The sequence below is a fragment of the Oncorhynchus mykiss genome, chromosome 22 (genome assembly GCF_057628025.1).
Source record: "Oncorhynchus mykiss isolate SJ-2025 chromosome 22, ASM5762802v1, whole genome shotgun sequence".
NCBI lineage: Eukaryota > Metazoa > Chordata > Actinopteri > Salmoniformes > Salmonidae > Oncorhynchus > Oncorhynchus mykiss.
The window spans coordinates 12,034,818-12,051,292 of NC_143043.1; the positions used below are offsets into that span (position 1 = coordinate 12,034,818).

Below are 16,475 nucleotides of genomic sequence, written 5' to 3' on the forward strand. Positions count from 1 at the left end.
ATAACACGACATCCAGAAACTATTATAACGTAAAAAGGCACTTATTTTGATAGAAACACACATTTCCAAAGTTATTGGTAATGAAAACCACAGTGACTGTGATGCGGGCAACAAACGGAAAATGTGAACACGTGTGCAGATCCTGTTCTGATGAGAGATGCGCAAATGTCTGCAGACTTGATCTGCACAAACAATTGGAAAGTGCTTGGGGAATTTTGTCCGGGTCAGAAATGTCTAAAAAATGTATTGTCCGCAAATGTAGAAAGGACAACTTTTATGTGAATCAATGAGGAGGCGGAACACACCTCAATTCAAACTGTTCTTAGAAAATCAAAATGCGTTCGAGGTTTGGAACCTACACATGAAAAGGTTAATGGGCCTTTTAGTTGTCTTGCTGAAATGTTCTTACTCTTTCAAATGACTGCTCGACTTGAACTGGTTTAGTTGTTGGAAGTGTGTGCTTAGTATTTTTCTGCTTTTGTTCTGTGTAGCGCTGTATTTTTCGTGGCGTCATTACATCGTCTACCTACAGTTGAAGTCGGACGTTTACATACACTTAGGTTGGAGTCATTAAAACTCGTTTTTCAACCACTCAACAAATTTCTTGTTATGGTTGTGTTCATTTAAACCTGCACTAGGGACACTTCAGTACATACACTTAGGTTGGAGTCATTAAAACTCGTTTTTCAACCACTCAACACATTTCTTGTTATGGTTGTGTTCATTTAAACCTGCACTAGGGACACTTCAGTATAAAACTTGGTGAAATTATTTCAGTGTGTCTTAGAGGTTGACCGATTTTATGATTTTTCAACGCCGATACCGATTATTGGAGGACCAAAAAAGCCGATACCGATTAATCAGACTATTTATTTATTTATTTATTTATTTATTTATTTATTTGTAATAATGACAATTACAACAATACTGAATGAACACTTATTTTAACTTAATATAATACATCAATAAAAATCAATTTAGCCTCAAATAAATAATGAAACATGTTCAATTTGGTTTAAATAATGCAAAAACAAAGTGTTGGAGAAGTAAAAGTGCAATATGTGCCATGTAAAAAAGCTAACGTTTAACTTCCTTGCTCAGAACATGAGAACATATGAAAGTTGGTGGTTCCTTTTAACATGAGACTTCAATATTCCAAGGTAAGAGGTTTTAGGTTGTAGTTAATATAGTATTTATAGGACTATTTATCTCTATACCATTTGTATCTCATATACCTTTGACTATTGGATGTTCTTATAGGCACTATAGTATTGCCAGTGTAACAGTATAGCTTCCGTCCCTCTCCTCGCCCCTACCTGGGCTCTAACCAGGAACACATCGACAACAGCCACACTCGAAGCAGCGTTACCCATCGCTCCACAAAAGCCGCGGCCCTTGCAGAGCAAGGGGAATAACTACTCCAAGTCTCAGAGCGAGTGACGTTTGAAACGCTATTAGCGCACACCCAGGTAACTAGCTAGCCATTTCACATCGGTTACACCAGCCATTAGGCTAATAGGCTTGAAGTCATAAACAGCGCTGTGCTTGCGAAGAGTTGCTGGTAAAACGCACGAAAGTGCTGTTTGAATGAATGCTTACGAGCCTGCTGCTGCCTACCATCGCTCAGTCAGACTGCTCTATCAAATCATAGACTTAGTTATGACATAATAACACACAGAAATACGAGCCTTTGGTGATTAATATGGCCGAATCCGGAAACTATAATTTCGAAAACAAAACATTTATTATTTCAGTGATATATGGAACTGTTCCGTATTTTATATAACGGGTGGCATCCCTAAGTCTAAATATTCTTGTTACATTGCACAACCTTCAATGTTATGTCATAATTATGTAAAATTCTGCCAAATTAGTTCGCAATGAGCCAGGCTGCCCAAACTGTTGCATATACCCTTACTCTGCGTGCAATGAACGCAAGAGAAATGACACAATTTCACCTGGTTAATATTGCCTGCTATCCTGGATTTCTTTAGCCAAAATATGCAGGTTTAAAAATATATACCTCTGTGTATTTATTTTAAGAAGGGCATTGGTGTTTATGGTTAGGTTCAGTCGTCCAACGATTGTGCTTTTTTCGCAAAAAGCGATTTTGTTAAATCATCCCCCAGTGTTGAATCGATTATATGCAACGCAGGACACGCTAGATAAACGAGTAATGTCATCAACCATGTGTTATAACTAATGATTATGATTGATTGATTGTTTTTTATAAGATAAGTTTAATGCTAGCTAGCGACTTACCTTGGCTTCTACTGCATTCGCGTAACAGGCAGGCTACTCGTGGAGTGCAATGAGAGGCAGGTGGTTAGAGCGTTGGACTAGTTAACTGTACGGTTGCAAGATTGAATCCCAGAGCTGACAAGGTAAAAATCTGTCGTTCTGCCCCTGAACAAGGCAGTTAGCCCACCGTTCCTAGGCCGTCATTGAAAATAAGAATGTGTTCTTAACTGGCTTGCCTAGTTAAGTAAGGGTAAAAAAATAAAAATCGGCACCAAAAAATACAGATTTCCGATTGTTATGAAAACTTGAAATCGGCCCTAATTAATCGGCCATTCCGATTAATCGGTCGACCGACTGTGTGTATCAGTACTTTTTGAAAATCTCCAGCACATTGTAACATTTACCGCAATAATACCGATAACTGTGCTGATTTTGGTCACTATAATTGTGATATGAAATTTTCATACCGTTTCATCTCTAGTACCCTTTCAACAGCTCTGATTGAAAAACAATTCTCAACCCAGAGGATCAATACCTCCAGCGACCGATGGCACAGACAGATGAGGCTTTGCCTATGATACAGTTGAAGTCGGAAGTTTACATACACTTAGGTTGTAGTCATTAAGACGCGTTTTTCAACCACTCCACAAATGTATTGATATCAAATTGTAGTTTTGGCAAGTCGGTTAGGACATCTACTTTGCGCAGGACACAAGTAATTCTTCCAACAATTGTTTACAGACAGATTATTTCACTTATAATTCACTGTATCACAATTCCAGTGGGTCAGAAGTTTACATATACTAAGTTGACTTTAAACAGCTTGGAAAATTCCAGAAAATGATAGGCTAATTAACATCATTTGAGTCAATTGGAGGTGTACCTGTGGATGTATTTCAAGGCCTACCTTCAAACTCAGTGCCTCTTTGCTTGGAATCATGGGAAAATCAAAAGAAATCAGCCAACTTCTGACTTCACCTGTGTACATATGTGATAAAAACAAACAGGGATGGCTGTGTACATGCTACATCTCCTCTGCTGTAATTTATATGATGTGGACACCAAGGATATTACATTTCATATGAAGCTGCATCAGATGCTGCTCATGTTTCATAATAATAACAACAGGGAAAGATGTATCTAGACTGGAGTGTGGTCACAATGTCCACATCCATTTAGGCCAGGAATTATCGGGGTGCAGCTGGATACTTCAATGACCAACCAGGTCACCCATAAAAACATCTGAAATATCACCAGGGTCACCAAGCTTTGCAACTCTGGCCTAAACCCATCTTAAAATTCATAGGAAAACGTATTCAAATGTTAGATTACCGATCATGCATCGGTAAGAAAATGAATTAAAACATTACGATTGCTGGTTCACTATAGTTTTTTACTCATACAGGGTTTTACATTTTCCTTGCATATGTTCCTAAATATTTAACTGTGCGACCTGGAATCTTTTTTTGGGAGCAAGGTCTTTTTTGCGAAAACAATGCATGACCATCATATTTCTTATTTTTATCATAAAAATAATGTAGCCAGCTACATTTCCTAATGTTTTGCTTAAAATTAATCTTGCATTTCATCTAAGAAAAGTAGGCTGGCTACACCTAGATAAGTACTGTAGAAAAGTAGCTACACTTCAGCCAGAGCACTTTCAGAAGCATTTTAGATCTGCGTTTACAAAGCGGTATCATATGCGTTATCATTTTTTTCCTGCGTAAAAAAACGCAGACTTCTGCGTTAACTAGCAGGTTAAACTTAGGGGTTGCGTTATCAAAGCGCTTTGGATGAGTTCTCTGTTCACAGCTGCCACTGCTATCCTTTTGTCTCCTCTCTGTTCTTGGCCAGTCTTCTCCTTCCCCCATTCTCCTCCAGACTCCACACAGACACAGCCTGTACACATGCTGCTCCAGAGCCAGTACTGTTCTTCCTTCAGACAAGCATGCGTCAAAACTTGTCTCTCGTTCATATTTGCTTGTAAAACATCCAAACTCACCAAAAATGACATTCAGTAGCTCCTACCTATATATGTGAGCTGAATTGCCTTTCTTTGCAATTTAAAATTTACGTTTGCGCTCGTTAGCATATTTAGCTAGCAGCCTCCATGGAAATACGCGATTACTTTTGCTAATATGTTTAGCATTCTGGTAATAGACACCCACTTGGGATTTTTTTATTAGTTTCTGGCGCCCCTTGAGTACTAAACCTGTAATACCATAAATCCCGGGATGAGAGAAGGTATGACGATATGAAAATCTCGATACCACCCAAATGTAGACTTTAGCTGCGATGCAGGCGTTATTTATAAACTTTTTATAAACATTACACATCAAATAGCCTAACAATGAGGGAAAAAAGTTTAATTTGATTTAACTCCAGACTCCCCGGGTCTCCTGAAGTCCTCTTTTTTTGTGTGCAAATGTTTTCACCACAGCCTGTAGGTCCAGGTTGCAGGCCCAACTGTTTATTATACTGAGTATTGCCAACCCAGACAGTCTTTCCTGAGACATTGTGCATTATATGTCCATTGCGCTGTACACATTTTAAACTTTGTCTTGAATGATGCATGCCAAGATACACCAGAGATAATGGACTGTTGAAATTGCAACCACACAACTCAAACACCGATTCACCAGTATGAACAAAAATCGCAAATCACTTTTAGGTTCAAGCAAACAAGAACTGTCTGCTAAATATGATAATCTGTTTGCGTCTGCATCTTATTGGTTGTCCAGTATCAAGACAACCTGTTCCCAGAGCTTCCTATACAGTTAATCTATTTTCTTAATGTTTTGAGGCCAATAATTAAGGAGAACGAGGCTTAATTACAGATGTTGCAGTACTGCTGTATTTGAAGCACTCCTCGCTTCTGCCCAGTTTCCTTGTTGTTGTGGTGTTAGTGGTGGCTGTTTAACAGTCTGATGGCCTTGAGATAGAAGCTGTTTTTCAGTCTCTCGGTCCCAGCTTTGATGCACCTGTACTGACCTCGCCTTCTGGATGATAGCTGGGTGAACAGGCAGTGGCTCGGGTGGTTGTCCTTGATGATCTTTATGGCCTTCCTGTGACATCGGGTGGTGTAGGTGTCCTGGAGGGCAGGTAGTTTGCCCCCGGTGATGCGTTGTGCAGACCTCACTACCCTCTGGAGAGCCTTACGGTTGTGGGCGGAGCAGTTGCCGTACCAGGCGGTGATACAGCCCGACAGGATGCTCTCGATTGTGCATCTGTAGAAGTTTGTGAGTGCTTTTGGTGACAAGCCAAATTTCTTCAGCCTCCTGAGGTTGAAGAGGCGCTGCTGCGCCTTCTTCACGATGCTGTCTGTGTGGGTGGACCAATTCAGTTTGTCTATGATGTGTACGCCGAGGAACTTAAAACTTACTACCCTCTCCACTACTGTTCCATCGATGTGGATAGGGGGGTGTTCCCTCTGCTGTTTCCTGAAGTCCACAATCATCTCCTTAGTTTTGTTGACGTTGAGTGTGAGGTTATTTTCCTGACACCACACTCCGAGGGCCCTCACCTCCTCCCTGTAGGCCGTCTCGTCGTTGTTGGTAATCAAGCCTACCACTGTTGTCGTCCGCAAACTTGATGATTGAGTTGGAGGCGTGCGTGGCCACGCAGTCGTGGGTGAACAGGGAGTACAGGAGAGGGCTCAGAACGCACCCTTGTGGGGCCCCAGTGTTGAGGATCAGCGGGGTGGAGATGTTGTTACCTACCCTCACCACCTGGGGGCGGCCCGTCAGGAAGTCCAGTACCGAGTTGCACAGGGCGGGGTCGAGACCCAGGGTCTCGAGCTTGATGACGAGTTTGGAGGGTACTATGGTGTTAAATGCTGAGCTGTAGTCGATGAACAGCATTCTCACATAGGTATTCCTCTTGTCCAGATGGGTTAGGGCAGTGTGCAGTGTGGTTGAGATTGCATCGTCTGTGGACCTATTTGGGCGGTAAGCAAATTGGAGTGGGTCTAGGGTGTCAGGTAGGGTGGAGGTGATATGGTCCTTGACTAGTCTCTCAAAGCACTTCATGATGACGGAAGTGAGTGCTACGGGGCGGTAGTCGTTTAGCTCAGTTACCTTAGCTTTCTTGGGAACAATAACAATGGTGGCCCTCTTGAAGCATGTGGGAACAGCAGACTGGGATAGGGATTGATTGAATATGTCCGTAAACACACCAGCCAGCTGGTCTGCGCATGCTCTGAGGGCTTGGCTGGGGATGCCGTCTGGGCCTGCAGCCTTGCGAGGGTTAACACGTTTAAATGTTTTACTCACCTCGGCTGCAGTGAAGGAGAGTCCGCATGTTTTCGTTGCAGGCCGTGTCGGTGGCACTGTATTGTCCTCAAAGCGGGCAAAAAAGTTATTTAGTCTGCCTGGGAGCAAGGCATCCTGGTCCGTGACTGGGCTGGTTTTTTTGTAATCCGTGATTGACTGTAGACCCTGCCACATACCTCTTGTGTCTGAGCCGTTGGATTGCGATTCTACTTTGTCTCCATACTGCCGCTTAGCTTGTTTGATTGCCTTGCGGAGGGAATAGCTACACTGTTTGTATTCGGTCATGTTTCCGGTCACCTTGCCCTGATTAAAAGCAGTGGTTCACGCTTTCAGTGTCACGCGAATGCTGCATCAATCCACGGTTTCTGGTTTGGGAATGTTTTAATCGTTGCTATGGGAACGACATCTTCAACGCACGTTCTAATGAACTCGCTCACCGAATCAGCGTATTCGTCAATGTTGTTGTTTGACGCAATACAAAACATATCCCAGTCCACGTGATGGAAGCAGTCTTGGAGCGTGGAATCAGATTGGTCGGACCAGCGTGTTGAACAGACCTCAGCGTGGGAACTTCTTGTTTTAGCTTCTGTCTGTAGGCAGGGAGCAACAAAATGGACTCGTGGTCAGCTTTTCCGAAAGGAGGGCGGGGGAGGGCCTTATATGCATCGCGGAAGTTAGAATAGCAATGATCCAATGTTTTACCAGCCCTGGTTGCGCAATCGATATGCTGATACAATTTAGGGAGTCTTGTTTTCACATTAGCCTTGTTAAAATCCCCAGCTACAATGAATGCAGCCTCAGGATATGTGGATTCCAGTTTGCAAAGAGTCAAATAAAGTTTGTTCAGAGCCATCTGTGTCTGCTTGGGGGGGAATATATACGGCTGTCATTTATAATCGAAGAGAATTCCCTTGGTAGATAATGCGGTCGACATTTGATTGTGAGGAATTCTAAATCAGGTGAACAGAAGGACTTGAGTTCCTGTATGTTGTTGTGACCACGTCTCGTTAACCATAAAGCATACGCCCCCGCCCCTCTTCTTACCAGAAAGATGTTTGTTTCTGTCGGTGCGATGTGTGGAGAAACCAGCTGGCTTCACCGACTCCGATAGCGTCTCTCGAGTGAGCCATGTTTCCGTGAAGCAAAGAACGTTACAGTCCCTGATGTCCCTCTGGAATGCTACCCTTGCTCGGATTTCATCAACCTTGTTGTCAAGAGACTGGACATTGGCGAGTAGTATGCTAGGGAGTGGCGCGCGATGTGCCCGTCTCCGGAGCCTGACCAGAAGACCGCTTCGTTTGCCTCTTTTACGACGTCGTTGTTTTGGGTCGCAGGCTGGGATCCATTCCGTTGTCCTGGGTGGAAGGCAGAACACAGGATCCGCTCCGGGAAAGTCATATTCTTGGTCGTACTGATGGTGAGTTGACGCTGCTCTTATATTCAGTAGTTCTTCTCGACTGTATGTAATGAAAGATGACCTGGGGTACCAATGTAAGAAATAACACGTAAAAAAACTAAAACTGCATAGTTTCCTAGGAGCGCGAAGCGAGGCGGCCATCTCTGTCGGCGCCGGAAGTCCCCCTGGAGTTTGGAGTGTGACTTTTACAGGGTTACTGTCAAAATGATTTACTACATTTTAAAATATACATTGGTGACAGGCGCATGAGCCTCCAGAGCTCGTACCCCCCCACCCCTTGAGGGGGCTCTGGGGATGTCCGGTCCGCCAGTGAGCCGGCCCCTTATTATAGTGCACACTATGCCTGATCCACTTAAGGCGTCAGCATGCTTCAGTTTGTCTGGCGCCTAGCCGAACGAGTGTGCTCGTAAACTCCCTTGAAAGACTTTCTCTTGAAAAACAAGAAAAAAAACAGCAATAGTACTGTTTGTCCATTTTGAGATGCCGTAGCAAGATAACTCATGAAATCTGTCATTAATTTTGGCGTTTTTGCCGAAGAGATCTTAGTCACACAATTTTAGAACTAACTAAGATGTTTGGTGCAGTATTTTTTTTTAAAAATGTGCATGAAAACTAGTCGTCTCTCATTGAATGACAACACAACTTTATTGAAGAATCCCTACTGTTGACCAATCATCAACGAAGGGGCGTAGAATTTGGCTTGCCTCCAGAAAAATAATTGTATGCCCGAACAGCCGAAAAAACCCTCAAAGTTCAAAATGAACAAAATGTCACAAAATGTCGTCATAATATATACACAAACTCTACCGAACTGTTTCGGCTGGGAAGCATGCTCATTGCTAGCCTGCACTGGGAGTCTGGGCTGCAGTCATGCTGCACATAAGTTAACACACTTGAATAATGCGACACAGCATGTACGAATGCTGTGTACAAATGTCGAAACTGTTAATTATTGTTTGCAACAAAAAAATAACCTTACAGGTTAGAACACTTTACAATAGAAGAAGATACCGGTAGCTTCCAGCTTTTGTAGGTCAACTTTCCTTGCTAGCTGAAAGCTAAAGCTAACATCAGTCAACCCTAGTAGTTTATTTGTTATAATATGCAAAACACAATGCAAAATATGCTGATTGCCACCAAAAACTATTAATTTGGTCTCTCTCTCACGTCTCTCCCAGAGATTATTTATTGCCTCAGCAACCTGACTGCCTCATGAATAACATAGGCCGCGCAATTTATTTTTTAAATAAGCTACTTCTTTGCAAATGTTGTTGAACAGTACAAAATAAGTCCCAAATGGAAGGGAAACTGATTGATTGTTTGTCATATGTAGCCCCATGAAATCAGCCAAAACAAGCTCAATAACTAAATGCATGTACACACTATTGTGGATAAGGCTACATCTTGATTTACCCAGTTAATCAATAGAGATTTACTATTCAAATAATGGTAATTTCTGTAATTAGATTGTATAATTGATTCATTAACGCATACATAGCAGCACCTGAAACATGTAATAAAAATATATATATATATATATATAAAAAATATCTGTCTGGATCAAGTGCCGTTGTGTGACTGGCTAATATGCCTTGTTTTTTTCCATGTTATCATTTTGGTATTGAGTATCATGATAGAGTAATGATATGGTAGTATTATACAGTATTTGCAATGATCCCAACAATAACATAAATACATGAGTCTTGTATAGGAGTCTGACACTTTTACACTTTTACAACCAAGTCGACGTCTGACGGATTTTAAATTAACAAACCATGTCGGTTGGGTGACTGAACTACATAACGTGTTATTGTGTGCAATGGGAGAATAGAGTCTGCAGACACACGACCCATACAACAGCAGAACAACGTGTAGTGTTTTTACAAGACTAGGTAACACTGAAAGCTTCAGTTTACATTATGGTCATGCTATTAGCAAGTTAGACAGACAAACCATGACATTTTCTGCCGTTTCAAAGTTCACACATCATGCATTGAGCTAAAAGTTAACTTACCTTGCATTCGCTATAAAGTAGTGGGTGGTGATCACAAAGATGAGTCAAGAGATTTGAAGTTTTGCCCCCTTTGCAGCGATATTTTTTTGTTGCATGTTCTGCAGACAGGGTGACCATCTTTGATTATGTTTCCCTCAGCACTCTTGTAAAACCCAAAATATGACCACACTTCAGATTTGGTCCTCTTAGAAGGCTGACTGAGCGATGTCACTGCCTTCCGCCATGTTTTCACGCGAAACAAAACCGTCAGACTGTTGCTGACTTTGGTTGATGCTGGACAGTATTTACTGTGCGCTTTTCAAACCCGTGGTAACCAAACACGGTTTTAAGGATAATTACAATTTGTAACTGTAATACTAACCGTCGGGAATTTTACCGTGGTTTATTGTGAAACCGGTAACTGTTTCATCCTTAAAGGGTACACAGTATCTCTCGTGTTGAGTTGGTAATGGTTGGTGGATTAGAACCTGGTGCTGGGTGTATTGCCCTATAGTGACTTTGTTTACCCTGACATGGGTTTTATGGTGGCCAGACAGGAAGAGCCCAGGGCCAGACTGCTGTGTGTGTGTGTGTGTGTGTGTGTGTGTGTGTGTGTGTGTGTGTGTGTGTGTGTGTGTGTGTGTGTGTGCGCGTGTGTGTGTGTCGAGGGCTTTCGTGGCTGCAGACATGGAGGCAGGTCGCTCTAGTGATGGAGTAAAAGAAGATAAGAACAGAGACCTCCAGACTACACACACACACAACTAGATCAGACTCGAGGTCAGTTAGAAAAATAAACACTTCTTTGTCCAGTGTGGCTTCTCAGGTTTCCCCAGATAAAAACTGAAGGTGGGATGATTAACGCATGCACACACACACCACTTAAAACCTGTCCGACGTGTTAAGTCTGGCCTGTCCTGTCCCAGACTGACCCTCCCCCTGTCGTGTGTGTGTGTGTGGTCAGTCTGAAAGGCCTCACATTGTTGGTTTGGTCTGAGGAGGTGTCCAGACTTCTTTGTGTCCGACCAGTGAGACCATAAAACATACTGACCCTTCTTTCTGGCTAAATCAACCCTTATATCTCGCTCTCTCTTTCCCCCCTTGTCATTCTGCAGAAGAAATTCAGAGCAGCAAAAGAAGCGTATGAGAGTTTATTACAGACAGAGAATCTTCCTGCACAGGTGAAGGCTACTACACTGCAACAACTGGGTAAGTCCTTCAGTCTCTCTCGTATATACTACTTTGTCAGACTGTCATTTGTTGAAAGAAAATGCGTTACTTGTTCCCATCATGTCATTTTTCGTAACAACCTATCATTTCCTTTGGATTTTGTTGAATATGTTGAAAAACGTATCCTAGTTTGTTTTTGGAAGGTTTTGATATGAAAAGTGCTGTCTTTTACATTTTATAGTCAAAAGGGAAAGTGCAACACTCATCTTTTTCAAGCTATATAAATTGGTTGCTAGAATTTTGTAGAGCAGTGTCTATAGGTGGTGTGTTTTATATATTTAGTTGTCAGTTACTGACCACATTTGTGCCCTTCAAAATAGCCTAGGTTAAATACCGTGTACATTGCATTGCTAAAGATATAGTACTTTGTATTTGTTGTTGATGGTACTAATATGAACCAGGTGTATAAGGTTGATAACACAGGGTTGCATCATGCATTGTGTTCTGGGATATGTTGTGCACGGTATTCCCAGCTGGACAGTTTTCCCAGATCTCCACTTCTTCTCTGCTCCCTTCCCTGTTTTTTCCAAGTCTCTCCCAATCCTCCAGTGTCCGATGCAACAGCTCATTATGGAGGTGTTAGTTTGTGTACCCCAACCCCCATGCTACACACAACCACAGACACACACCTCTCCAATGTCGTCCTCTCCAAACACACAGCTCTTGTCTTTTTTCTTGCCATCCTCCCTGGTTAAGAATGTTCCCTCGGTCATAAAGCCATTCTCTCTTTCTGCCCTGACGGCCATTCTCTCTTTCTGCCCTGACGGCGGCTCTGCCAGGGTTGTCATGGTGACCTCCCAGCAAGGCTCGCCACAGGTGTTGAGGGGAGCGAGTGGGAAGTGTGTGTATGTCTGTGTGTATGCCCGTCCTTAGGGAAGTGTGTGTATGCCCGTCCTTAGGGAAGTGTGTGTGTGTGGAGAGGGGAGGGAGCCCCTGGGGACTTGTTTAGACCTTTGAAGACATGGCTGGTGTGTGTATGGAGGAGGAATCTCCCTCTCTCTCTCCCTCCCTCCCACTTTCTGCTCTCTCCCTCCCTCTTCTTTAGAAAGCTCTAGACAGACAAGCCATTTGGTCCGTTTATGAGACTGGAGCTTTTACACACCAGACAGACAGAGCAGTATCTCTGAGCCTGACAGTGTAGTACTATACCAGTGTATAGTGAATATTAGTGTAATATTAGTCACTCGAGCTGTACCATTGTTATCCGATCTAGCTAGCCTTGGTAATAGACTAGCAGAAAGACCTGCTGGATCAGTGGTGGTGAGAGTTACTATTGCAGACAGTGAAGTGTAGGGTGCTGCTAGCTAGTGGTGCTGTTGACCAGCTAGCAGAAGGCTAGCCCTGCACCCAGACTAGTGGTGGCAGTTGTTGGATCCTCCACCCTCCTAACTCCCCTGGTCTGGTCTCCTCCAGGCTGGATGCATCACACAGTGGAGCTGTTAGGGGACAAAGGCTCCAAGGACAGCTATGCCATCCAGTGTCTGCAGAAGTCGCTAGAAGCAGACCCCAATTCTGGACAGTCCTGGTACTTCCTCGGCAGGTAAGAGGCTTTCCTTTTCTTTTGTTGACATTTTCTTTCATAGTGAATTTCTACTGGCTCTAGTTACCCTCCAGTAGGTGTGTAAGGCTCAACAGCAGTGTATTGAGTAGGATTCTGCCCATAAGGCAGCAAAGCTCACCAGTCTTGTCTGTTCTCTCCTACTGGGTTCAGCCCCAGTCTCACCTGTTTCTCTACATTCTACAGGCCTAGACAGTAGCCGTTTCAGAGCTTCATTGTCTACTTTTCTGATCACACTGATTATTGATTAGTGATTATTGATCAGTTTTCTCACTTCTCACTGGGAAGCTCATTTTTGTTACACAGAAACCTAGAGATGAATAGCTATAATTTTATTTATTTTTTATTTCAGTTTGCCTTTCTGCTAATCCACACAATTGTATTATGACTTAGACTTATTTGATCCATTTGATTATGGATCATTAGGGTACAGTTGGCATGGTTGGGCTAGTGCTAACCTTAAAGTAGCATGTGTGGAAGAAATGCCTAGATCCCCTACATACTGGTCTTGACGAGAATACAAAAAACTGTCGGGGGAGGTTCTCTTCAGCACTGCTTAACCAAACCAATACATGTGGAGGGTGCTACATATGGAAATTGTATCTATATTTTCTGAAAATGTTTATTTTCTGAAAAATGTCCATAATATATGCATCAGTCGTGGAATGATAGGGTTTCACAGTATTACTTACCTGCCAGTGTTGTGATATTCTCATATTGATTTCTCCCACCGGAGCGGCATCTGACTTTGTGGCTGTGTTACCCAGTGAAAATCAAGCGGCCAACGTAGAAATGTCTCTGCCATGATGTCTCTCTGACTGTATCTTTGTATTCATGCTCATGTTGATAAGTAACCAAGCATGTTGTGTGTTTCTCTCCAGGTGCTACTCCAGTATTGGGAAAGTCCAGGATGCCTTCATCTCCTACAGACAGTCCATTGACAAGTCTGAGGCCAGCGCTGACACCTGGTGCTCCATAGGGTAAGACCTGACTCACTGCAGCCAGCGTATACTCAACTGTCTGGCTGTAGGACCCTTGGAGAAGTCATGAAGGATAATCTGATGGAGTGTAGCGTTTCACAGGTTTTTTTTTCAGCAGCGGTGGCAAAGTTGGGGAGGGGGCTTGCCGGCTGTGGGCGTGGCCAATGGCACAGTTTTAGAAGCCCTCTTGGATGCAGAGACCCAATTTTGCAGTTTTAAAGCTAGTTTCCTAAAATTCTACATATTTTCCCATGGCTTGTGCCGTGTTCTTATGTTATCTGAGTGATTTCAAGCAGTATAAATAAATCACTGAGGGCCCCATGCCATGACATTTATGGAATTTTAGATTCTCCCTGTCTGTCAAGGTTTTAATCGTTGGAAGTTTACACTGAAACTTTTTACTATCCCCTATATGCTAAATGCATATAGGGGAAACACTGGAGTGGATGTGGGTGTTGGCCATAGCAATAGGATTGTAACAGCAGTATTAGCCTATATCTACAGTCTTGGTGCTGTACCGTCTCAAGGGAAACTGCAGCTCAGGGGCCCTCTAAGGGGCTGGTTTGGGCCCTAGGGGACCCTGCAGCTCCACACTGAAACAGAAGCGGCAGAGAGGGAGTTAGAGGTCCTTAGCAAGTGAAGTATGGATAGACTTTGGGTGTGGCCACCCGTGGGAGAGGGTACACTAAAAACCCTGCCCCCCTCTCCCCAGTCACTCATTCTTTCTCACTTTCTCTCTCTCCCTCCCTCTCTCCCCTAGTGTGCTGTACCAGCAGCAGAACCAGCCTATGGATGCACTGCAGGCCTACATTTGTGCAGTGCAGCTGGACCACAGCCACGCAGCCGCCTGGATGGACCTGGGCACTCTCTATGAATCCTGCGGGCAGCCGCACGACGCCATCAAGTGTTACATCAACGCCACCCGCAGCAAGTCCTGCACTAACATCGCCGCCCTCACACACCGCATTAAGCTGCTGCAGGTAGGCAGGGAGGGAGGGATACACATGCAGAGATGTACACACATGCACACACCAACCAACCAGTAACCAAAGATTTCAGCTGGCCCTTTTCTGTTAAATGTTGTGGTGTGTGTTGGGTTGTTTTGTGCTTTGTTGTGTTGTGGTGTATCATGCAAGTTTTTTAAGAGCTCTATTTTGCAAAATGATTTATTGTTTATTTTACGGACTGTGGCGTAATTCTGTTATTTTTGGTTTGACTCATTGATATATGAACACTGATTCATATTGATGCGATACTACACATTCTCATCAGTAATCGTAAAGACAATCTCATGGCATTGACCATTCTTTGAGTGATTCTTTTCATTTGACTTTATATCATCTCTGAAGAGGCTGTATTTCTTGTACAAGTACCTATACTATAACTGATGGACTTAGTAGAAAGTATTAAAGTACTATACTCCACAAAGTGCTCAGTACGTAGTGCCACTGGATTGTCCTACCATACCGTAAACCAGTACTGAAATGTGTCTTTACACCATTTCCTCCTCCTATAGGCTCAGTTGTGTAACCCTCAGCCAGGTAGTCTTGCGGGGGGGAAGGGTACTAAAATGCTTCCTAGTATTGAGGAGGCGTGGAGCCTGCCCATCCCCGCTGAGCTCACCTCCAGACAGGGGGGCCTGAACACTGCAGCAGGCAGCCCAGGGTCACAGACACAGCAGCAGCAGGTGAGACCACTAGAGACCGATAACACCCAGCTAACAAACCCTTACTACTACTACTACTACTGCCTAACCTGTCCTGGTGCATCTCAATAGTCTTCTCCTTTCCTCCTTTTCTCTCCTCTCATTGGCACTGATTGGAAAACTCAGGATAGGTGAAAAACAGTGGATGCCCACAGGCAATATGTGCATTCATCTGTCTAGAAGCGTTTGCATCAGTGCAGAAAAAGCGAAGGAGTTGAGACGAGAATCGCCCTCACTAACACTAACCTCACATATAGTAGATTTAGTAGATGAAATTCTCTGTGTGGTTCCTAATACAACAGTACAAGTCATCAGTCAATGCTACTCTCACTCACCCATCAACTCTGTTTGATATGACATGCACAGAATGAATGGAAACTTCTGATATGGAATTGTTATATGTTAGTGACTCTGAATGCTATCTGATGAATTCTCAACTTGCCTGCCATGTCTTGTTTTTCTTGGACGACCGTTTGACATTTAAACTACCTTGGCACCAAAGGTTTGATGGCAAACGGTGGTAACCCAAATATTTAAGTTCCTTACGTTCCATATCAAATTCATCTCATTCCTCCTGCCAAGAAAAAAAGACAAGACTGTCACACACACTGTTGGCTCTGAGATTTCTGATTAGACGTATCAATAAGGTTGTCGTCGGGGTTTTGGTATCTGTTCTTAGTCCAAGCCCTCTACACATAGTAACAGAACCATCCTCCCCCTCCTTTCCTGCCTCTCCCAATAATCCTCCTCCCTCTCGCCCCCATAACCCTCCTCTCCTGCCTCTCCCCCAGGCGTCTAAGTCCCACCAGAGTGGTGAGGGAGGCCAGGGCCAAACGCACGTCTCCCCCCATCCCAGCCACACTGACGGTCAGGCCAGCCCCGCCAAGAGAAAACGCACCGCCAGCCCGGCTAAGGTATGGTTCAGTCCTTAACAATGTTCCCTCAAACAGTTTTTGCCACTGAGCAAATTTCAGGTCTGCTGAGCGCAAACTTGAACGTTGTGAAAATTCTGTGCAACTTCTGGCATGTTTACTGTGAACACAGGCTGTACCCGCTTTAAGTTATAGTTATAACAGTGAAGGC

At 43.6% G+C, this 16,475-nt stretch overlaps 1 protein-coding gene across 6 annotated transcripts in view; it reads left to right on the forward strand.

Moving 5' to 3' along the window:
• kdm6a (lysine demethylase 6A) overlaps positions 1 to 16,475 on the forward strand; it is a 92,913-nt gene that overhangs the window by 60,601 nt on the left and 15,837 nt on the right. For all 6 annotated transcript variants that reach the window (XM_036958693.2, XM_036958694.2, XM_036958695.2 and 3 more), the window contains 6 exons: positions 11,035 to 11,128; positions 12,563 to 12,689; positions 13,589 to 13,687; positions 14,448 to 14,667; positions 15,204 to 15,374; positions 16,184 to 16,306. In XM_036958693.2, coding sequence (XP_036814588.2) covers positions 11,035 to 11,128; positions 12,563 to 12,689; positions 13,589 to 13,687; positions 14,448 to 14,667; positions 15,204 to 15,374; positions 16,184 to 16,306 — 834 coding nt within the window. The remainder of the gene's footprint in view (positions 1 to 11,034; positions 11,129 to 12,562; positions 12,690 to 13,588; positions 13,688 to 14,447; positions 14,668 to 15,203; positions 15,375 to 16,183; positions 16,307 to 16,475) is intronic.